The sequence below is a fragment of the Typopeltis vanoorti genome, chromosome 24, assembly GCF_054136105.1.
Source record: "Typopeltis vanoorti isolate ZY-2024b chromosome 24, IOZ_Tvanoo_1.0, whole genome shotgun sequence".
Lineage (NCBI taxonomy): Eukaryota > Metazoa > Arthropoda > Arachnida > Uropygi > Thelyphonidae > Typopeltis > Typopeltis vanoorti.
In genome coordinates this window covers 39818456-39843205 of record NC_143572.1, presented here as the reverse complement: position 1 = coordinate 39843205, position 24750 = coordinate 39818456, and the positions used below count along the sequence as shown (strand labels likewise).

General features: G+C 35.8%; 1 protein-coding gene across 1 annotated transcript in view; it reads left to right on the top strand.

The window, feature by feature from the left end:
• Positions 1 to 24750, top strand: part of Polr2A (RNA polymerase II subunit RpII215) — a 224370-nt gene that overhangs the window by 135701 nt on the left and 63919 nt on the right. Inside the window, exon 16 of the mRNA XM_090413957.1 lies at positions 16981 to 17086. Within this exon, the coding sequence (XP_090270083.1) occupies positions 16981 to 17086 (106 nt within the window). The remainder of the gene's footprint in view (positions 1 to 16980; positions 17087 to 24750) is intronic.

Here is a 24750-nt window from a genome sequence, read left to right as displayed (position 1 = left end):
GATCCTGACAGCCTCTATTTGGTCTGAATCCAGCTTGTTCTTCACCAAGCTTTTCTTCCACAATTCTTCTCAACCATTTCTCAAGTATACTTGCATAGATCTTGCCACAAACACTCAGTAGGGATATGCCTCTGTAATTCTCACATTCAGTTTTATTTCCCTTTTTTATATAGGTTACTATTAGAGCTCTACCCCAATCATCGGAAATCGTCCCTCTGTCCAGACTTTCTGAACTATGCAGTGCAGCCACTGTAAGACTCTTATACCACCATACTTCAGCATTTCCTGGTCAAATATCATCTACTCCTGCTGCGTTTCTACATTTCAAGCCTTTGATGGCTTTTTCTACTTCAAGTGTGGATATGTATTCCTGACTGCATGCCTGGTCAATGTTTTTTACCACTGTGCTGTCATCACTGCTTGTTTCATTTAGCAGTTTTTCAAAGTAATTACTCCATACCTCAAGGATATCTTTTTCTCCCGTTTTCATGTCACCTTTATCATCTCTAACTCCTTTTACAGCACTCTTTCCTCCATTCCTAAGCTTCATCAACAACCTCCAGAATATTTTGCCACTTTCTTGATATTTATTTTCTATATTCTTGCCAAAGTCCTCCCATGACTTTTGTTTACCTAGTTTCAGACACTGTTTAGCATTCTTGCATTTGTCTCTGTATTCTCTAAGAGCACAAGCCAGTAACTTCTGATACACTTTCTTCTTTTCCTTCACTGCCTCTTTAACTTCCTGTGTCCACCATGGAGTTCTAATTTTTCTATCCTTGCAGACAACCTCACCACATTCCTCTCTAGCTGAATCAATCAGGGCTTTCTTCAAGGCTTGTCACTGAATCTCCAAGGTTTGATTCCTGTTCTCAAACTCTCATTTTTTTTTCAATAATCTTTGTGTATTTTAGTCTACAGTTCACATCTGAGAGCTGCTCAACTTTTATTCGCTTTAAAACTTTTTACATGTTATTCTTTTCAATGTGAAATTCAGTTTTAACCTTCTCAAGACTAAATAGTGATCACTTCTAATTTCAAATTCTCTGTACACTCTGGTGTCCTGCACCAGGGAGAAAACATCACTATCAACAATAACATAGTCAATAAGACTTTTCTTATTCCTTGCCTCTTCTCTCCATGTGAATTTGTGCACATTTTTATGTTGGAACATGGTGTTAGTAATAACCAGTCCATGTCCTGAGCAAAAATCCAACAGATATTTGCCATTATTATTAGCTTTGCTCTTTTCTCCAAATTTTCCCAAAATATTTTTGTATGTCTGACAATCATTTCCTGCTCTGCTATTTAGATCCCCAAAAAGGACCAACTTTTCCTTTTTCATTGTATCAGTTGTTTTTTCTAAAGCATCAAAAAATTCCTCCACTTCTACCTTAGTATAACCGTCTGTGGTACCATAGGCACAAATAAGTCTTATTGTCCAGTTCCCTATTCTCATATTTGCCCACATTACTCTACTTGAGACTGACTGCCATTCAAGAAGATTAGCCTCGTATTTTGTGTTGAATATTATGGCTACTCCTTCTTTTCCTCGATTGTCATTTCCTGAATATAACATTTTGTATTTATTGCTCAGAAAGATCTCACCAGTTTTTTGTCTTCTTTTGTTTCAGTCACCACTATTATGTCAATCTGGTACTTATCTAATTCTTCAGCTAGCTCCATTTCTTTGCCATTCAGCCTGCTTATGTTGACAGTACTGATCTTTAACTTTGGTGATGTTGATTTGGGGTTTGTTTTTAGATTTGTTCCAGTAGCTGACTTTTCGCTGGTTCCCTGGCGTAAACAACGGGGGCCTTGTTTAACCGGGCGACGCCTCACGGCATGAAATTTTGTCATGTTGTACCATCATTTTTTATTTTGGTTTAACGAATAAGAATACAATTTGGTCAGCTAAATCCCAGATTGCCAGCCCATCCTCGTTCGTTCAGTATCCAAGTAGATATCCAACAGGGTGCACCACCAGAAGGTGAGGATTGGACATTAGGTCAGAAGCCCTGGTCGGTTTTCTGCATTACTTTAAAGGCTATGTGGCGATCTCCTCTCAGTTATACAGCTTTGACCCTTAACCTATACAAATTTAAAGATTAGACCCACTTGCGAAATAGTGTCATAAACTGCTAAAAATCCATAAAAGCAGAATATTGTCTTTGTGCATATATCAAAACTATTTTCGATATTAGGTTCTCAAGTCCAAAACCTAATCACAGCAAATTGTGTTAGGCCTAAATCCAGCCTATTTGGCCATCTTGCTGTAGACGAAAGATGAACTTGTGTAGTGCAGCAGCAGTGTTTGAGGCAGATGCTTAAAGCAGTGAGTTTAAACCTTGTAGCAAGAGTTGGTTTTTCTAAGGTTTTAAAATAACTATTATTTTTGATTTCTTAAAGAGTGTTTTTGCAATGTTCCCTTTTCTATGATGTCATTACATATTAGCAACCCATTTAATGTTCCACTATTCTTTATGAATTCTGGAATAGATGCTATCCAGCTGCTTTCCTAGAGATTTAATTGCCTGAATAGTTCTGGAGATGTGAAAGACGGGATAAGTAATGAACACATTTCTCTTGGATTTGCAACCTTCCTTCATCTCTCTTGCACATCCGTCATGGATAAGGCAAATTTGATGGTGAGGATTGTATTCTCGTAAGCTCTTTGGTGAAATTTTCCAAACTTTCATAGTTTCTACAAACATTTGGCTTTGATATAATGTTGGATCTTTAACATCCACTGTTTCTGTGTAATGTGTTATAACATTGGTTTTGTTACTTTCGCTATCACATTTAATTTTCTGAGTTTTCTTTCTCTTGATAAAATTTTCTAAGCATGTTTTACAAACAGATACAAACATCTTTGTGCAGTTCCATCTTTATCGACTTCCTGAGATGAAAGTTACATAGCATTGCACAAATTCATAGTTTAGAATAATGGACATAGAGGTCGAGATAATTGCATTCATTCCATGACTAATTCATGGTTGACTGATGTGTTTGTGTTTTCACCTAGCATATTCCATTTATATTGTGATGATCTTTGATTATTGGCCATATATCTAAACTCCTAAATATGTTTATTTCAACCAATATAGAATACAATTGAATTCTAAATTTAGAAACTTGAGAAATAAGTTGCTAAATTTCTATCCCACCTTTGTTCATTCAGTATCTTATGTGGATGTCTGCTAAGTGAGCATGGATGGGCTGGAGAATATGGAACATTGAGTCAGATGCTATGAACAGTTGTGCACATTCTTTGGAATAATATCCTGTATACCCATAAAGTACATACAATGAAATAATGATTGAAGCCATATGATCAGCTTTGTTAGCATACATGGGAGTGTTGTGTATGCTGACAAATTTTCTCTCAAATTTGTTGGATTTAAATTTGAACATGCCATCATGTATAGGATCTTGGGGGTGGGCTCATGAAATAATATTGTATTTTTTATTTATAGCCTAATAACGTAGTCCTGACTCAGTGTTATTGTTCACCTAGATGGTATTCACAAATTAGCAACCTACACATTAAATCATATTTAATGTGTAGGTTGCTACACATTAAATCATATTTAATGTGTAGCTTGTTTGTGTAAACTTTGTTTTATACATTTATTTATTTTTCCTGTAGTGTGATGGTCTGGCACCTTCTGTTAGACAAAGGCAGTCTTTATATAGGCATTCTTTAAAAGAGTTTACTGCACATTTGTGCTTAGTCAAAATGTTGGAACCACTTACTTTTGCATGGCATTATTTCATCATCACTAAATAATATGTTGATTCATTAGAAAAGTAAGATACATTAAATTAAAATAAAATGTGGAACTGACTCTTTTACATTAAAACTATTTTAGCTCTTTTAATACAGTGACTTTACATATACAAGAACAACAGAAACAAAATTAGCACACAGAATTTTTAGTCAGTCTGGCATAACTGACTTGAAGTGAAAACTATGACTGTAATCCCATCAGCCAAGCATGGGATGTGGAACTTTTGAAATGACCTTCTATTTTCATAGAACTCTTTCGTATAGTTTTTTTATACATTTTTTTTTTTTAAATAACTCTTCCTTATGTACTTGGGTGATAATTTCTTCTGTGATCTCTGTGCACACATGCCATTTTACTTGCAAGAAATGTTTCTGGTGGATGTGTAAAGATGTTTAAACTATTTTGCTTTTTCTCCAATAATTTTGTGTATTTCATGTATAGTTCCCTATGAAAGCTGCTCACCTTTGATTCTTTTTTAAATCTTTTGCACATGCTGTTTGTAACATGATCCTCATTTTTCTTGTGATTATTTTTATCTTAAAACTAAATAGTCACTTCCTATTTCAAATATATCTTGTCTTTTCTCTTTGTGTGAATTTAATATTATGTGAGAATGTCCATGGAGTCTGAAAACTCATCACTGGAGATTACACTGTTATTCCCATAATACTTATCATAATTTCTCCTTCAGTTCATTGACAGAGCACTCATAACCAACCCCCATCAACTCATTCCATTTCTTCTTCACTCTCCAAGCAAAAAAAATTTAGCCCACATGCTGTTGCTAAACTAACCACACTAGTACTCAAACTTCTAGGGGTATGCCCCCCCCCCCATTTCTCCCCTTCCCTTCTCATCATGTACTGAAAAATTTCTTCAGAATGAAGCCTATAAAATTCCTTCAATAGCTTATGTTTTTATCATAAGTCATCGTTTTTCTCTTATCAGCCAAATTTTGTAATCCACACATACCTTGAATCAAAGGTGAGCAGCTTTCATAGGGAACTATACATGAAATACACAAAATACACAAAGTGAACTTTTGAGCTGTGTTTATGCACACGTTTTTGTAGTATGCCTTCTAAACTTCAAGTTCCTATCTCTCATTCCTTAAATTCTCACCCTCAACTACCTGCAGTTCATTGCCATCAGCGTAATACACAGCTTGTGATCTTTTCATTTTAAAAAATGCATGACTCAACACTATTAAACTGGTATCCATTGTACTTTGCACATACTGTCAGTTCCATGTAAATCATTCTATGGGATTTCTGCACTGACTTTCTATTGCCTTCAGCTGTTTTGTATCATCCACAAAGTACAGAGTCCTGTAGCATACTGCTAAATTTGCATTCTCCTGGATCCTCCTTCTATATACTACTTTGATATTTATCTGTCAGCCTCATCTATGTCACCAGTTTCATATACATCCCCAGTTGTCCCAATTTATGTAATAGATTTGTGTCTCCTTGATATTTCCACTAGAAAGGATAAAGAGACTTGCATACACCAATAACTTCATGCATTATGCCATTAGTAGCTTAGCTACTGGTAGGGCCTCCATGGGCAGGTCAAAAGGTAGGTTTTTTGTGTAAGGCTAGTTATCTTACTAAGTAAAAAATGTAAAAAATCTATAACTTACAATGCTTCAAGTAATGAATTCATTCGACAAAAATAATGACTTATGATTAGGAAAGGATAAAATTAAAAGATTAGGAATTTCAGACATTCTAAGGTAGCTATGTGGAATGTAAGAAGTATAATAACAAATTAATTGGAATTAGTAAAACAACTAAAAAAAAAAGTAACAGCAGTGATAATAGAAACAAAGGTTGATATAAATGATGGTGATATTGTTTTTATATATATATCTCATCTCATCTTCCTTCTCTCTCTTTTACCTTGTGGTTTCGAGGGTTTATTAATCATCGGACCTCAAACTGTTCAGAGAATAAGGTGGTCAGCCCTATTCCCCAGTATATCCTATGTCCGTAGTGCTGAGTTCTCTAGGCCGGTTTGCCTTCTTTGCAGGATGAAAAACCCAGGATAAATGGAGAAAAAACCCTATTGTCAACACCCAAGACCGGCTATTGATGATGAAAGTTTATTTTTCACTTGGTTAGAATATAATAAATTTAGTTTAATCCTTTATCCACTAGGCGCAAACTTTGTTTGCTCACAAAGTTTGCGCCTGAAAGTATCTTAAGGACTGGGGTAAGGTAGTGCAACACCAGGATGACTCCTTGCAAAGGTGGAGCAAGCTACCAACACTCCTATCTCAGTATCTCCCATAATGCAAAGCACATCTCCTTGCGGATATGTCTAATGTTATGCATTAAGGGAAGGGCCACTACCCATACTAGTTTCGACCTTTATTGAGGTCTCTTCAGTGGGAGCCAGGCCCAAGTGGAGATACCAGCCAGAAGCATTAGTAAAGTCATCTCTACCTATAGGAGTTGCCAAATGGTGTGCCACCTTTTTAATAAATTACTCTGGATTTAGAGAAAGATGTTGAAAGTTTACTTTTCACTTGGTTAGAATATAATAAATTTAGTTCAATCCTTTATCCAAGTGTGAGCAAACAAAGTTTGCACCTGAAAGTATCTTCAGGATAACTTTCAGGTGCAAACTTTGTTTGCTCACACTTGGACACATTGGACACTCATCCCACTGATATATATATATTATATTTATCCACACACAAAAATACAAGAACCTATAGCACATCAGTGCCATGTATGAGGATTGAAAAAGAAGCCTATTGATAAAGAACTGTAGGTTGGAATTGTTGGGAAATGCATCATGACAAAAGCTGTTCCAGAGGACAGAGGTAGATGGAATGAATGACTCCACTTCTGTTAGGCCTGTTAAAATTGGCCTAACAGCAAGTGGAGGCTTTTAGAGGGTTAGTAGCTGGGTTGGTGTAAATAGCTTCTTGAGCAAAAAAGAATGCCCAGTTTTTAGAAGCTGAGGAAGCCATTGATGTGAAGTGTTTGTACCAAGAGAGATTGGGGGTAAATGTCAGTCTATGGAGAGAGAGTTCATAGTGTTTGGTGATGTGTGTATTACTGAGGATGAGAAAAAGTGAGCTGAGATCCGTTTTGCAAGAGAAATGGCAGGACTGCATTTTGACAGCATTGAAGGTGACTAGGCTATCTTAGTAGATCCTATTATCCTAGAAATGTACGGAGTAAACCAATATCTCAGAGCTTTGAATGGACCATTTGAATTGATAATAAATTTTAAAAAAATGAAATTCAGAATAGCCTTTTGTAAATTATTGAGTTATACAGTTAAAAGCAAACAGAAGTTAGTTAAATATTATAGAGAGTCTGTTGAAGATGCAAAAAGGATTCTGAACAGTTTTATAAGGAATTACTACTAAAATGGTTAAAGGCAATAAAAACAGTTGTATGTTGATAGCAGGAGATGTCTATGCTCAAGCTGGAAATAATGCAGTCCCAAATGTTATAGATAAATTATTTATTTACATAAATAATAATAATGGTCGAGAAGAATTATTTTTGCATTTTCATTAATTAAAAATGCAAAAATTATATGCAATGTAAATGCAAATATACAGTACGATCACAGTTGTGAGAACCCTGGCTGGCACAGTGCCAAGAAGAGTCAATTCATGTTGAAGGGGAGAAAGGAATAAGGTGATGTATGAATTCATTATCAACATGCAAAATCATGTGCTTTATACATAAAGTTTTCCAACTGTTATACAAGCAAAATAGTTACCACTCTAAAAACTATAATTTTCATAAAAGAAAAGCTAATTTTCCAATGTGTAATAATAAACACTCATCCCACGTAATGCATTGATTACCCTATTATTGGAATGGATTCACCGTCTTCTGCCATGCGCAGAAGTGGCGATGGGTCTCGAATCTGTGTTCGGACAGTATATATAAACATAACTGGAATGGTAGTGAAACAAGACTTATAATTGACTATAGATCTCGGTGAAATATAGATGTGTGTACATAAAAGTTTTACGCACCGAACAAGAGTTCACTTATGAAAAATACATTTCTTTGGCATTTCAATTTCCTTAGTACTGAACAAAAGGTTTTAATCTAATTAAATACTGGTTAGAAAATAATATATATAGCAAACTTTTGAATAAAAGACTGAGAAATATTGCAAACAGTCTACTCTCAGAAGAACAAAGTGCATCCAGATGTGGAAGATCCTACATAACATTTGTCTTAAAACAAATTATTGGATGAAAAAAAAATGAATTTCCTTTGGAGTTGCATTTAGCCTTTATAGATTACGAGAAAGCTTTGAGAAAATAAGAGATTTAATAATTAAATAAAATAAAATATTTCAGGTGCAAAAATTATGGAATATGATGAAAACACAAGAATATCCATTACAAAGACACTCAAAAAAAGTTCTAGTTAAGTAATAAATTAAAAAAAGAGATTGAAATTAATCAAGGTGTGCAACTCTTCATCTTTGTTCAGTGTGTATATTAGATTAAATTATAAAAATATGAAAACAAAACAAGATATTCAGTTAAATCAGAACTGATATGAGTATAATGCTGTATACAGATGATCAGATTATATTACAATATAATGAAGATTACCTTCAGAAATTATATTCCAGAGATTATATTTCTATCCACCCATTCCTGAATTTTGCCTTCCACCAACTTCAAATACCTTAACTACACCTCTGTGATTCTGATCGATTCACAGTTGCTATATGTGTCTTTTAGCCACCTTTATGTAACAGAACCCCCTTTTGTTTTCTTTGTTTTACTTTCTTTGGCCTTTGCCATAGCTGACAGATTGGTCAGAGGCAGTGCCAATTCTTTGCATATTATCATGCCATTTGTTTGGATTTCATTTAGACCCACAGTTGTATGCATGTTGATATTTCATGACATCATATGCACATCCATAAATTAAAGATACCAAGAAATTATATACTTGGTTTAATCCTTTATCCAAGTCTAAGCAAACAAAGTTTGCTCCTGAAATATAATCAGGACAGCTCATATATAGAAGCAAGCTAATGACTTCACATCACTTGCCTTAGTGTCCCAAAATGCAAAGCACATATCCTTATGGGTATGTATAATGCTATGCATTATGAGAAGGGCCACTACCCAGACCGGTTTCGACCTTTATTGAGGTGATACTAAGGTTGAAGTAATGCAGAAGTCATATTTTCATATACTTCTACATAGTATTTTAATAATAAAGTGTGACACCTTTTAGCAACTTGTATACTCGTATAACCGGTCTGGGTAGTGACCCTTCCCATAATGCATAGCATTATACATACCCGTGAGGATATGTGCTTTGCATTATGGGATACTAAGGAAAGTGATGTGAAGTCATTAGCGTCTATATACGAGTTGCCCTGTCCTGATTATATTTCAGGTGCAAACTTTGTTTGCTTACACTTGGATAAAGGATTGAACCAAGTATATAATTTCATGGTATCTTTAATTTATAGTATAACCAAGTGGAAAAACTTCCAACAAAAACATAAGCACATCCATTTCGTCTATCTCTATTCTCACAGCAATCCCTTTTTCGCATCAGCTCAGGTATCTCAATCTGATGACACATCCTTGCAAATGATCACTCCTTAGCTATTTATTCTGCTTTTTTAAACTTCTCTATAATAAGCATTCATTATAGTTATTATTCCATGATTATTCTTTCTTTCTAGTTGCCATGTAGCAAAAGAAACTTTTGGGGATTTCCTTTAACTTGCATAACTAAATTTTTCTCATCTGATTTTGTATTCTTTGCCCTACTGGTGTCCCTATCTTTCCTGTGCTTTGTGTTGCCAGTGGGTCTGCAGTTCATCTTTATATTCTCTCCACAATTTTTGCAACTCCTGCTTAATGATGTTGTTCATCGATTTATTTCCCACATGCTTTATCCTTTTGAACCTGGGTCTGCATTCTAATACCACTTCCTTGACAGTTTCTCATGTACAGTGACAATTTGCGTCTTGACACTCTTTTCTTGTTTCTTATGACATGGCACTATTTCAAACTTTTTGCAGATCTTTATGCTGGAACATGGCATTTAGAATTCTTGACCAGACTAATCTAAATAAATACAGTGTGCTCTCGATATTTGCGTGAGATGCTTTCCAAGACTTACTGCAAATAGTGAAAATCTGAATAGTTGATGCCCTCCTCCATTCTGGTTATTCTCCTCTCAGAATAAACTTTTTTTTTCCCCCAAAAATAAATGTACACCCAACTGTCAGTGTTCAGTAGAAGCGGCACATTTTCTTCCACCCTTTTATTTAAAGGGATATTTTCCTTCTTGTAACAACACACATATCTTATTAGTTAACATAATATTATTATTATATTATCTACTCTCTCTCTCTCTCTCTCTATATATATATATATAAAGATAAGCTGAAATTTGAAACGTTTTTTTTTTTTTTGTCTTACCAGCCCAGAACTCTGGGGGTTGGGCGGCGGAGCCCCCCCCCAGTATTATTATAAGATAATATTATATTATTATTATATAATATTATCCATGAAGTCTGGAGACTTATGGTGGGAGACCCAAATCAACCACCATACACACAAATTGAATCATACTTGAATCCCTTCACTATCAGGGAACTCACAACCAATTCTGGCAATCCATTCCACTCACCACTCTCCGTGCAAGAAATCTGGTCTGCACACCCTACCAACCACACTGTTACAAAATTTCCACAGATGGCTCTGTAAAATATGTAACTTATCATGTCCGCTTTTATATTTTTTTACGGAGATTGCACTTAGAGAAATGTTAATTTTGTCTGTAATAATCTTTTATTCCTAATAACTTAACCATGAGCCTTTGTTAAAATAATGTGGCACATGATGTCATTATGTAACGCTGTCGACCCATGTCTATATATGGCAGTTTCAAAAGATGCGTGAAGTATGAGATCATCATGGTCGATTTGTCATACATGACCACATATGGAAATTTGAGAGGCATGCATGCGCACAGCAGAAGTCTGGGTCTTTATAAGGCGAGACATCGAGAAGAACTTTGTCTTAGGATTTTCGCCTTCTCTTACTTGGGTCTGCCAACACGTGATGTCTGTTGTCAGTAATTGAAAGAGGAGCGTTGCAAGGGTCTTAAAGGGCATAGAATAATCGATGACCCTGACAAAGAAAAAGAAATTTGGTGGGAAATCAAGAACAAGCCAGCAGAAGAAAAGGACAGAAGGGAGCATCCTCATGTGATCAGAAATTCATGTAAGAGGCAGTGCTAAATGAGAATTGTAAGTACTTATGTATGTGATAATTAAGAAAAAGAATATACATCAATAGAGTGTCTGTTTATGGTTACAATAAGATAATATAGATTGATATTGAAATAAGCTTACTCAAGGTATGCTTTATTGTCAGTTTGTGTATATATGACTGGCAAGATATTCTATTGTGATTTAGTTTTAAGGAAGTAAATTAGAACCAAGTTTGAATTAAGAAGAATTGAAAATAACAATTCTGGACTCAATTCCCATCACTTGAGGAACCTTTATTTGGTCTCTTTCGACTAAAGGTGAGTTAGCCTGTCTCATATGGAGGTAGAGTTTTTTTTTTTTTTCACCCAGAACTCGGGTTTTTCGACCCTCAGAACTGACAAACCAGCCTGTGAACACACACACATCTACGGACACCAGGAGGCATGGGGCTAACCATATTATCCTAGAGATATGGTCGTGGTTAAATGAATAGCAAATCCTCAACTCTACAAGGTAAAGAGGAGAGAAGGAATAGGAAGATGAAGATGAAAATGAAGAATTGTAATAAACTGTATATGTTAATGTGAATCGAACTGTAAATGTTCCTTTTTGATTTAATTAAATTGTTTGTGAACAATACATTGGACTGATTCTATCAATATGAGGTGTGACTATTAAATAACAAGACATGGTGCACTGTGAATCATGTACTCATAGCAGTGGGATACACTTGTGGCATGAATGACCTTAAAGGTTCTAGAAGCAGTCGAGATAAGCATTGTTTGTTGTTGCTCTTAGTTAGTCTGTAGGCAGTTATGAAAGTAACACCAGAATAATGTCTAACGTTAAAATTGAGCATTGCATTAATCTCAAATTCCTTGTGAAATTGAAGAAATTGTCAACCGAATGTTTAAAACTGTTGCAGGAGGTTATGTGCACAATGTTTGAATGGCACAAACTCTTTGCTGAAGGTCGAGAAAACATTGAAGATGATGAACGACTGGGTTGCCTTGTCACGGCAGCAGTTCATGTTGTGAAAATTAATGAAATTGTCTGCAATGATCACCAATTAAGCTTCAGATGATAGCAGACATGATGCACATTGATGAGGAAACTGTACAACAAATTTTGCATGAGCAATTGAACATGAACAAAGTCTGCTCCAAAATGGTTCCCAAAAACTTCTGTCTGGAGCAGAAAGATGTCTGGAAACAAATTTGCACTAACATCATTGAATGGCTGACAGCAGAGCTGGATTTGCAGGAGAAAATCATCACATGTGATGAGACGTGGATTTTCCAGTGCAATCGATGCACTAGAAAACTCCCACATCACCGAGAATGGGAAAAAAGCAAGAATGAGCAAGTCGAATATGAAGGTAGTGCTGTTTTTTTTTTTTTTTTTTTTTTTAATAAATATCAGTGGCATGGTAATGGCTGAATGAGTATCAGAGGGTCAGACAGTTAACCAAACCAACATTATTACCCTGAGGTTTTGGCCAAGCTGAGAGAACGAATGAGGAAGAAGAGACCCAATCTGTAGAAGAACAATGCTTGGATTCTCCATCAGGTCGTCTGACTTAGCTCCCTGTGATTTCTGACTGTTTCTCAAGAGTATTCTGGAAAAAGAGTTCCAGGCCTGTTTCCAAAAATGGAAAAAACACCATCTAATCCAGTGTATGAATGCACAAGAGGACCTACTTCGAAAGCGACGGTAGCCACTAATGTATAGTTCCAAACGTAGGTTTTTTTTATAGGTGCGTTCTGGGAATTGTCAAACCTCATACTACTCTCTGGTGTCTGTCAGCCCTCCTCCCATCCATGTTACTAGCCTCATATCCATTCCCATCCTCTCTAGTTTTTGTAATAGTTTTCCATGTTTTGTTATATCAAATGCCTTGACAAAGTTGAGCAGTATCATGTGTTACCATTACCTTTATCCAATTCTGCTGTCACATTTATTATAAAATGTGAATAAGTTATTAAGACAGAACCTACTCTTTACAAAGCCATGCTGCCCACTGTAGACTAGCATGTCCCTATCCACCCACCCTGTATTTTATCTTTCAACAACTTTCCCAGTACTTTAACAAATATAACAACAATATATTAATTGCTACCTGTGGCATGGAGCCACCTTTATGCAATGGTGGCTCCAAGAGCTATGATTTTAGATTGAACAACTTTATCAGAGGCAATGCCAATTCTCTTGTACATTCATGTAGTACATGGGCTGCTGTGCCATTCGGTCCCACTGCTGCGTTCACATTCATATTTTTTAATATGCTGAACACCTGTTCATCTCTCTCAATGTTGATATGCATCTCTGTAACATCAGCAACTGTAAAATCACCACCCGGATGATACACCTTTGCAAAATGATCATTCAGCAACTCAACTATTTCTTTTGGTTCAGTCATCTTCCTACCATGAACATTGTTTAAAGTCATTTTACCATAGTCAATTTTCTTCTTACTTGCTACATAATGAAAAAACTCTTTTGGGTGTACTTTGACTTGTTTGACTAATTCTTTCTCTCATAGTCTGATTTGGCCTTCCTTACCATATTAGTCACCCTTCTTTCACTTTGTACTGCTCATGAATATGCTGATCACTGTTTTCTTTTTTTTTTTTTTTTGCAGCTCTTGCTTTATATCCCTACTCATCTACTTAATTCCAACTTGGTTTATCCTCTTGACCTTGGATATGCAGTCTGATACTGCTATCCTGAAGCACTCTGTGTGACATTCTTTCCTTGTAGCTTCTCAAGCCATGACACTGTTCCAAGATGACGTTTGAGTCTCTCATAATTACCAGCCTTATAGTTGAGCATAAATCCCTTCTTGACAGAGAACTCCCCATGTTTGGCAACTTCCCAGAACAAGACTGTATGGTCACTCTCCTGAATTGGAGGCAGAGTGTCTACCTTGGTTATGGATGCATCTTCTGATGTTATTATCAGATCCAACACCCTCAAATTCCCTGTCTCCTCTATAACATGTAATTTACCCTTATCAACTGTATAAATCCCACTTCCATCTTGCAGTGCCCCCTTTTGCTCCCTCTAATTGATGTCCCTATAGTTAGTTTCTTATAATAATTGTTTGGCCTACACTCACTGTGCTAAACATGGCATCTACATCTTCCTGTGGACCTCTTAGTCTATAGCACCCAATGATGCATTTTGTCCTATTTGCCTCTCACCAGACAGCCTCAAATGAACTTCCTCAGACTTAACATCCTCTTTAACTTCTAATTTTGTTGGTTGTAATTCTGCAGCTATCATCAGCAATACCCCACCTCCTGTCCTGTTCCTTCTTCCTGAAAGTACAATACCCTTTAAATTCTATCCCCGTAACTATTTCATTTTCAGTCAACCGTTCTCACTGATGCCTGTTATTTTTAGCCAAGTCGAGCTTGCCAATGCCAAAAACTTCTCACCCTTATTTCCGATACTTCTTGCATTCGTGTACATGCATTTCAACATCTTTCTGTACTCATAGTTACTGTTACCAGAATCAGCATTACCAACAAAATAAAGTTTTTTTTCCCCATTGTACAGCATGGTATGGCACAAATACCTGTTCCCGTTCTCAAGCAATTTTTCTATACTTTTCCATTGAATAATCTCATTCCTGGATTTTGTGTGCTTTAAATTTTTAAAGTTTTTAAATAGGTCCACAAAAAACTAGTGTCCATTGGTTCACATTCATTTCCTCTTCTTTTTTCTTCTGTGTTAGTTGAACTTTGTATAAACTCCTCAAGATCCTTTTGTGTTAACTCATAATTAGGCTGAGTTCTACCTCCCCAGGTATCATTTTAGACAGTTCGTCCCCTTCAATTCAGTGTGCCATGTGAACAGTCATTTTGTAAGCAGAAGGGATTTTCGTGGAATTTTTTACAGCTTCTGGCCGTAACTTTTTCCAGCATGCATTGGCTAAGTTCTGTTTTAGTTCTTTCAGTACTTCTTAACTGTGACAGTGCAATCTGCAGTATTAAATTGTTTCAAGCTCTGCATAACTCCAACATCTGAATTCATTAATTTCTCTGAAAATATCTGTCAATTTTTAAACTTTTTTTTTCTTCTCTTGGTTTCACAAAAACTGTCACATTTAGATCTCATTTTTAATAGATAAGGGTTAAAAAAAAAAGTACTCGTAGAAGTTAATATTGTATTATTTCTGAAAATGTCTCTCTCTGACAGATGAAATATTTAAACCTGTTTGATTATTTCTCTCTGCTGTATTTATTTCATTTTTAGAAATTTAAATATGTGGATTATTTAGAGAACTTTAATTCTTAGGCCACCTGCCTGGCAGCTAAGGCTAGCCAACAGTACTCCCATAGGACATGACTGAAAATAGTGTAATTTCTTCCGCTTACTGTTGTGTGAGTTACAATTTTAATATATTTCTGAAAATGTCTGTGACAGAGACAGAATATTGGAATGATTAAATACCTGTTGTTTAATTATTTCTCTCTGCTGTATTTATTCCATTAAATAAATGAGGGCCATTCCCTACTCTGCTGCTTAGGTCTTGGACAAAATGCAGGTAGGTTTTCCTTTTTAATTTATGGCAGTTGCTATCTCTCTCTCTACATTATTACTGATAATACCTTCAGTGGCACCATATATACAAATTGGTTTTCAGTTTTACCTTTTGAAATTTGCCTGCATCTCAACTTGAATTGTCTACTGTTCAATAAGTGTGTCGTTATGTATAGCATTGATTGTCTTAGTCACTCTTCCCTTCCTTTCCCCTGTTTTCTGAATTTACAATTCCTCTTGAGACTCTTCTTTTTTTCCTCCATTGTTTGCTGTTTATGTTAATTTTATTTGTCTTCGATTCTGTTGAGTTGGAGTTTTCACCAGTAGCTGAGTTAACTGCTCACCTAATTCTTTGACAATAAAGTTTGTGGGAGAAGTCTTTGATTTACCATGCAGTGACTATTGACATGATATTTGGTTATGTTATGCCATCATGTTGTAGAAAGTTCTTTCAATTAAACTAACAATGCCAAGAAATTATAGTCTTGTTTAATCCTTTATCCAAGTATAAGCAAATAAAGTTTGCATATGAAGTTTCTCCACAACTTGGCTACCTTGTATATAGAGTCTGATGACTTCACATAGTCTTAGTATCCCATAATGCAAAGAACACATCCTTTTGAGTGTACTTTGCATTATTTTCACTATTTGGATATGTGATATATATGACTTCTGCATTAATGCAAAGTCATTAGCCTCTATATACAAGCAGGCTAGTTGTGAAGAACCTTTGAATGAGAACTTTGTTTGCTTATATTTGGATAAAGGATTAAACAAGACTACATCTTGGCATATTTAATTTAATTGCACCATCATGTGCAATCTCACTATAGCAAACACCACTATAACAAACTACTGAAAAGTGATGGCTAATGTGCTCAGTACAATGTTATGCTAAAAGATATTCATTATAACAATGGTCCACTGTGGCATTTGATATAGTGAGAGTCAGTTGTAGTAGTATGTATGTATGTTTAAATCAATACAGTTTAGTTGGGTAAAACCCAAATTATGAGCTCTGTATTCGTTCATTACGGGATAGATAATTTCTTTTCTAATGCCCATTGGAAGTTAAATAGACTACTGTATTAGAAAATAGCCCTGATTGGTTCTTTCTCTGCTTTCTTTTCAGGTTTGGATGCTTCCTTCTAGTTAGCTAGCTTTGTTCTCATATATATGTTAATATAACTTTCATTTATGTTGATTGGACTTGTTTAAATTTGTCATTAATTAGATGCCGCATTTCCATTTCTGTAATTTATTTTCTGAGGTTCAGGCAGCTTTCACAAGACACTATTTTATTTTATTTAAATGTGTGTGAAAATTTGTGTCAATATGTAAATATATGTGAAGATGATTATTGTGTAATAAGACAGTATTTTTTTTTTTTGCATTTCAGGTAGTCCTGCCATGCAACTTGCAGAGAATGATTTGGAATGCCCAAAAAATTTTTCGTGTGAATGCCAGAGCACCAACAGACTTAAGTCCATTTAGAGTTATTCAAGGTATTATAAGAATGTTATTGTGATTTACAGTTGACTTTCAGTATAGTAATCACCATTCTAACAAATTCACTCGCTATAACAGACTAATGAAAAGTTCAACCAAGCCACCAAAAGCACAATGCTAGCTTAAAGGAAATTCACTATAGCAAATAATTCATGTGGCCCTCAGGAACTTGCTATAATAATAGTTACCTGTATCTGTGATTTTTACAACTCTATTAGCAGAAAAGTTATGTGTTCAAGAAATTTCTTTTGCAGTATTCCAAATTGTAACTTATAAGAATACTAACTGAATTATTGCATATTGTTATTTATTTCCATTGTATTGATAACAACACAGAATGATAAGAAAATAATATTTATTGACCTAGTTGCTGATATTTCACTAGTATTATATCCAGCATCTTCAGAGCACAAAAAAAGTTTGTCACAGTTTTTGACCAATATGCAAAAATACCATATTCTCCTCTTAATATAATTAATGGCTATATTTTAGCCTGTTTTTGTTTAGGAGTGTCCCTTATATTTAATACATTGGCTAACATAACTCAAAAGGGGTACACATATATATATATATATAATTTAGGACATTACGGGCGAGTGTAGAAGGCAATTAATGCAGAATAAAAAATGTTGAAAAATTATGTACATACCTTGATTTTGGTTTAAAGATGCCTTCTAAATCCAAGCTCTTGTGGAAGGGGGGGGGGGGAAGAGAGGGAAAGAACATGGGGATGTACTTGGGACACGGGAAATAAGTTTGGGAACCCGGGTTACAATTAATAATATATATATAAATATATATATATATATATTATTTTGTTGTGGGGAGAGGGGGGGGGGGGGGGGAGGAAGGGGAAGAGTATCCTTATGTGGAAACTGGGGCAAGGGTTTACGGGGTTTGGACCGTTTCGGTCATCGTCTGACCATCGTCGGAACTTTGTGGGAATGACTGTAGGGCTATGTCAAGGCTGCAAGATGTATCTGCCAAATTTGGGCATTTGTTGTCGCTAAATGGCCAGAGGTGTGGCTTAATTTGTAAGTTTTGGAACGTCCAACATTCGGAAATTAGTTAGGGGCGGTGGACGTTGATAGAATTACCATCACATTTTATGGCAATAGTTTCGGATATTCTAAGCATTGTTTCGTTTTCTTGTTTGTCAATGATTATGGCTTTGTCAATTTGGGGAATGTGTTTGGGGAATGAAGCCATAATCATTGACAAACAAGAAAACGAAACGATGCTTAGAATATCCGAAACTAATTGTTATTGTAATTAATTGTAACCCGGGTTCCCAAACTTATTTTCCGTGTCCCAAGTACATCCCCATGTTCTTTCCCTCTCTTCCCCCCCCCCCCTCCACAAGAGCTTGGATTTAGAAGGCATCTTTAAACCAAAATCAAGGTATGTACATAATTTTTCAACATTTTTTATTCTGCCATAATTGCCTTCTACACTCGCCCGTAATGTCCTAAATTATATATATATATATACCCCTTTTGAGTTATGTTAGCCAATGTATTAAATATAAGGGACACTCCTAAACAAAAACAGGCTAAAATATAGCCGTTAATTATATTAATAGTGTTTTAGAGGAGTAGCATGGGAATTTCCCAGAAATTATACTTAATATTCTCCTCTACTCCCAAAGCCTCATGACAAGCTCATAACTTGTTTTCTGCTTTTGCCTTTCATAATCTGATAACTTATTCAAAATGGCCATCATGCTATCATTACTGCTGGCTGCCCATGTATGAGGGTGGTCTGAAAGGTTCTTGGCCTAACAATGAAAAAACGAATTTATAATTTCAAAATTATTTTTATTTTTGCAACATAATTTCCCTTAAGACTAATACATTTATTCCAGCGATGCTTCAGCACCATTATCCCGTCCATGTAGTGGTTCTCAGTAAGATCTGCAAAATTGTTTTTTCTAATTTATATATCTTCCCTTTCTATCTTTCAATTGCTATTTTACTTCTTTGGATACTGGCAAATTTATATTATGCTGTGCCAGTCAGTATCCTATAGCAGAAAAGATCCTTACTCAGGGAGACAATACTAGATTCTGAGGCATTCTTACAATATATTTTACTTTAATATGGCTGTATAGATTCAGACTGCAGTCGTGACCTAAATCTATGATTATATACACTTTCTAATTCCTTTCCGCCAAAAGAGGTTCTATTTTTATAAGTGGTAATTCGGAATCGTACTCAGGCATGACTCAGGTATAGGCAAATAAATCATATTTCTTGGAATATCAAAGCAAAATACACTAAAGAAATTCAGGCATTCAATTTATCTCAATACTAAATAAGGAAACTCGAGTTAAAAGATCAACACACTTTAAAATTCAAATCAAAGGTTATAAAGCATGTAAGACACAGTGACTGATAATTGGGATAGATAGCAAACGATGTGGTGTTAAGCTAAAATTCTTTTCTGCAAGCTATTCATAAGATAATATAACAAACATTCTAATGTTATTCAGTTACTATAAATCTACTATCCTAATCTCGTTTTGTTAAATCAATCACATACAACACAAAATACCTCTTCCAAACAATTCTTCTTATTCTCAAGAGGAGGCTAACTATCTAATTAGTCTGTCCACAAAGTTCTTTAGAATAATGTTCATAATTTACATTCACAAGTAATTTTCTTTCTTCTAAGGAATTCTAAACACAAAAGAGTAATTCTACTTTACCGAGCTTTTTCCGACGTCTTTCAGCACCTCTTGTCAATTGGCTGTCCTTACACCAGAGTAGGAGGTTACGCTATCTTCATAATTACTGCTGATCATGGACTCGATTCTTCGCATCTCAGGAAACATCTCTATTCCTCTCGATGGGACTTTTCAGCGAGGGCTCGATTCTGCTAGGGCTGGAAATTTCACCTTCAGCTCTGCGTGTCCGACATCATAGCACTGACACTTCATCCCCCCTTGCTCGAACCACTGGCTAACTTCCGAACCAGGAACCAGGAAAACAATAAGACAAGAGAGAGCCGATACGGCGCTCATTCCCTTATATTCTTCGTTCGAGCGCCACCTTTTTCGGAGTCCCCTTTGCACATGGCCTGTATCTTTTCTCCCCTTGGGGTTCATCCCTTGCTCACCCCTTTGCTGTTATACTCTTGTATTCATGGAATTCACGTCGACGTACTTTCCACATAAGCTACTGCCTCTGGCGTTATGCTGGACATGTGCAGTTGTATACCTTCTATGAATTGTTACTTAATATCTATCTAGTGACTCACAATCATTCTATACAACTAAAGTGAGGCTTAAATAATATTAACAAATTCCTCTTTTAAGACATTCTCTAATTCAATCTTGGTATGATCACAATAGATTAAAATATATGCTACATAAAATTAATACAATTTTATGCATATGTGAGGAAGTTTCACTTTAATTTCAGTTAATGTGCAGGTATTTCTCATTGTTTGTGTAGTTTAGTATGTTAGACCCTGAATGAATGATTTCTTGCAAGATTCCTTCATTTAGGATCTAACACCAGCATCTTCAGAGCACAAAAACAGTTTGTCACAGTTTTTGACGTATGCAAAAATACCATATTCTCCTCTACTCCCAAAGCCTCATGACAAGCTCATAACTTGTTTTCTGCTTTTGCCTTTCATAATCTGATAACTTATTCAAAATTGTCATCACGCTATCATTACTGCTGGCTGCCCATGTACGATTGTGGTCTGAAAAGTTCTTGGCCTAACAATGAAAAAACGAATTTATAATTTCAAAATTATTTTTATTTTTGCAACAAAATCTCCCTTAAGACTAATACATTTATTCCAGTGATGCTCCAGCACCATTATCCAATCTGTGTAGTGGTTCTCAGTAAGATCTGCAAAATACCCCTCTACAGCTGCAATCACCTCTTCATTCGAAGAAAAATGCTGACCAGCGAGGAAGAGTTTTAGTTTGGGGAAGAGATAGAAGTCAGAGGGAGCCAAATCTGGGGAATAGGGTGGATGTTCCAACAATTCATAGTTGTGATCCCTTGATTTTCCCATTGCCAAACACTTTTGTGACCAGGTGCATTGTCCTGATGACACGTGATTTTTTCCTTCTGAAAACTGGATCTTTTCTCATGAAATTTTTCATCTAGTTTGGTTAAAAGATCGAAATAATATTCCCCAGTTGTTATTTTATGCTTTTCAAGATAGTTAATAAACAAAATGCCTTAAGCATCCCAAAACGCTAATGCCATGACCTTTCCTGCTGATGGAACCGACTTTGGCACTGAACAACCAGCTTCTGTCCACCGTTTGGATTCTGGTTTGTAATAGTGAATCCAAGTCTCATCCATAATAATAAATTGACACACAAAATCAGTTTTATTCTTGTTAAAACATTCCAAGCACTGTTCAGAGATTTTCATTCAAATGCGTTTTTAATCTGCTATGAGCAAGCATGGCACCCATCTTATGCAGAACTTTTTCATTTGCAATTCTTCATACGAAATATATCCTATGCGTTCTTTTGAAATGCCTGTAGTCTCAGCAATTTCACGCACTTTGACTCGCCGGTCATCCAATACCATATCGTGCACTTGATTAATGATTTCTGGTGTTACACTTTTTGGACCTGTATAACTTAGAGGAGACCTCCACATAGCCTTTAAAGGAATGCAGAGAACCGACCAGGCTTCTGACCTAATGTCCAATCCTTAACCTTCTCATGGTGCACCCTGTTGTGTATCTACTTGGATACTGAACGAACGAGGATGGGCTGGCAATTTGGGATTTAGCCGACCAAATTGTATTCTTATTGGTTAAACCAAAATTAAAAATGATGGTACGACATAACAAAATTTCATGCCGACTGGGGCGTCGCCTGGTTAAACAAGGTCCCCATTGTTTTCGCCAGGGAACCAGGTTGAACAGTGAAAAGTCAGCTACTGGAACAAATCTGAAAACAAACCCCAGCTCAACATCACCAGAGTTAAAGATCGGTACTATCAACATAAGAAGCCTGAATGGCAAAGAAATGGAGCTAGCTGAAGAATTAGATAAGTACCAGATCGACATAATTGGGGTGACTGAAACAAAAAAAGACCAAAAATGGTGAGATCTTTCTGAGCAATAAATACAAAATGTTATATTCAGGCAATGACAATCAAGGAAAAGAAGGAGTAGCCATAGTATTCAACACAAAATACGAGGCTAATCTTCTTGAATGGCAGTCAGTCTCAAGTAGAGTAATGTGGGCAAATATGAGAATGGGGAACTGGACAATGAGACTTATTTGTGCCTATGGTCCCACAGAAGGTTCTACTAAGGTAGAAGTGGAGGAATTTTTTGAGGCTTTAGAAAAAGCCACTGGCACAATGAAAAATGAAAAGTTGGTCCTTGTTGGGGATCTAAATAGCAGAGTAGGAAATGATTGTGAGACATACAAAAATATTTTGGGAAAATTTGGAGAAAAGAGAAAAGCTAATAATAATGGCAAATATCTGTTGGATTTCTGCTCAGGACATGGACTGGTTATTACTAACACCATGTTCCAACATAAAAATGTGCACAAATTCACATGGAGAGAAGAGGCTAGGAATAAAAGTTTCATTGACTATGTTATTGTTGATAGTGATGTTTTCTCCCTGGTGCAGGACACCAGAGTGTACAGAGGATTTGAAATTGGAAGTGATCACTATCTAGTCTTGAGCAAGATAAAATTGAATTTCATATTGAAAAGAATAACATGTAAGAAAGTTTTAAAGCGAATAAAAGTTGAGCAACTCTGAGATGTGAACTGTAGACTAAAATACACAAAGATTATTGAAGAAAAAATGAAACATTTTGAGAACAGGAATCAAACCTTGGAGATTCAGTGGCAAACTCTGAAGAAAACATTGATTGATTCTGCCAGAGAGACATGTGGTGAGGTTGTCTGTAAGGATAAAAAAAATCAGAACTCCCTACTGGACACAGGAAGTTAAAGAGGCAGTGAAGGAAAAGAAGAAAGCATATCAAAAGTTCCTGTCAAATAAGTCAGCTTGTGCTCTTAGAGAATATAGAGACAAATGCAAGAATGCTAAACACTGTGTAAAACTAGCTAAACAAAAGTCATGGGAGGACTTTGGCAAGAATATAGAAAATAAATATCAAGAAGGTGGCAAAATATTCTGGAGGTTGTTGAAGAAGCTTAGGAATGGAGGAAAGAGTGCTGTAAAAGGAGTTAGAGATGATAAAGGTGACATGAAAACAGCAGAAAAAGATATCCTTGAAGTATGGAGTAATTACTTTGAAAAGCTGCTAAATGAAACAAGCAGTGATAACAGCACAGTGCGAAAGAACACTGACCAGGCATGCAGTCAGGAATACATATCCATACTTGAAGTAGAAAAAGCCATCAAAGGCTTGAAATGTGGAAAGGCAGCAGGAGTAGATGATATTTGACCAGAAATGCTGAAGTATGGTGGTATAAGAGTCTTACAGTGGCTCCACTGCATAGTTCAGAAGGCCTGGACAGGGGGCGAATTCCTGATGATTGGAGTAGAGCTCTCATAGTACCCATATATAAAAAGGGAAATAAAACTGCATGTGAGAATTACAGAGGTATTTCCCTACTGAGTGTTCCTAGCAAGATCTATGCAAGTATACTTGAGAAATGGTCAAGAAGAATTGTGGAAGAAAAGCTTGGTGAAGAACAAACTGGATTCAGGCCAAATAGAGGATCAGATCTTCACTTTACGACAAATAGTCGAAAAAGCATGGGAATATAACAAAGATCTGTATTTAAGTTTTGTCGATTTTGAAAAAGGCATATGACAAGGTGCCAAGAGAGAAGCTATTCAATACGCTACAGTTATATGGTGTCAATGGGGCATTATATCAAGCAATACTTTGTCTTTATTTGAGTTGTAAGTCAGCAGTTAGAATTGAAGGAAGTACAGGAAGATGGTTTAATGTTAAATCTGGTGTGAAACAAGGATGTACATTATCCCCTCTGTTATTCATTATCTATATGGATCACATTATGAAGGAAAGCGGTATTAAACATGATATCAAAATTGAAGATGTTAATGTCAGCTCTTTGCTTTATGCGGATGATGTTATACTTCTAAATAAATCCGCTACAAGTCAGCAATCTCTGACTAAATTCAGTAGCTGTTGTAATAGATATGAAGGTGAGCAATAAAAAGACAAAGACAATGAAAATCGGCAGAATCATTGAAAATGTCAATTGTGTTGTGAATGGAGAACCTGTGAAACAAGTAAAACATTTCAGCTACTTAGGTGCGATTTTTACTGAAGATGGTAAATTAAATATAGAAATAGACAACAGAATCAGCAAAGCTGGTATGGTGGGAAGTCAATTGAATAAATTTATATGGAATAAGAGAGAAATTAGTCAGAACACTAAATTAGCTGTATTCAAGACAGTGTTCAAACCAGTTTTAACTTATGGATCTGAGAGCTGGGTGAGAAGTAAAACACTTGATCATAGACTTGAGACCACAGATATGAGAGTCCTGAGAAAGATTATAGGCGTGAACAGATGGCATCAATGGGAATATCATATTAAAAACGAGTATATTAGGAAAGAACTTGACATTGTCAGCATCCAGCAATGCGTTAGCAGAGCTAATCTCAGGTGGTATGGTCACTTAAACAGAATGGGCAAGGAAAGATTAGCAAA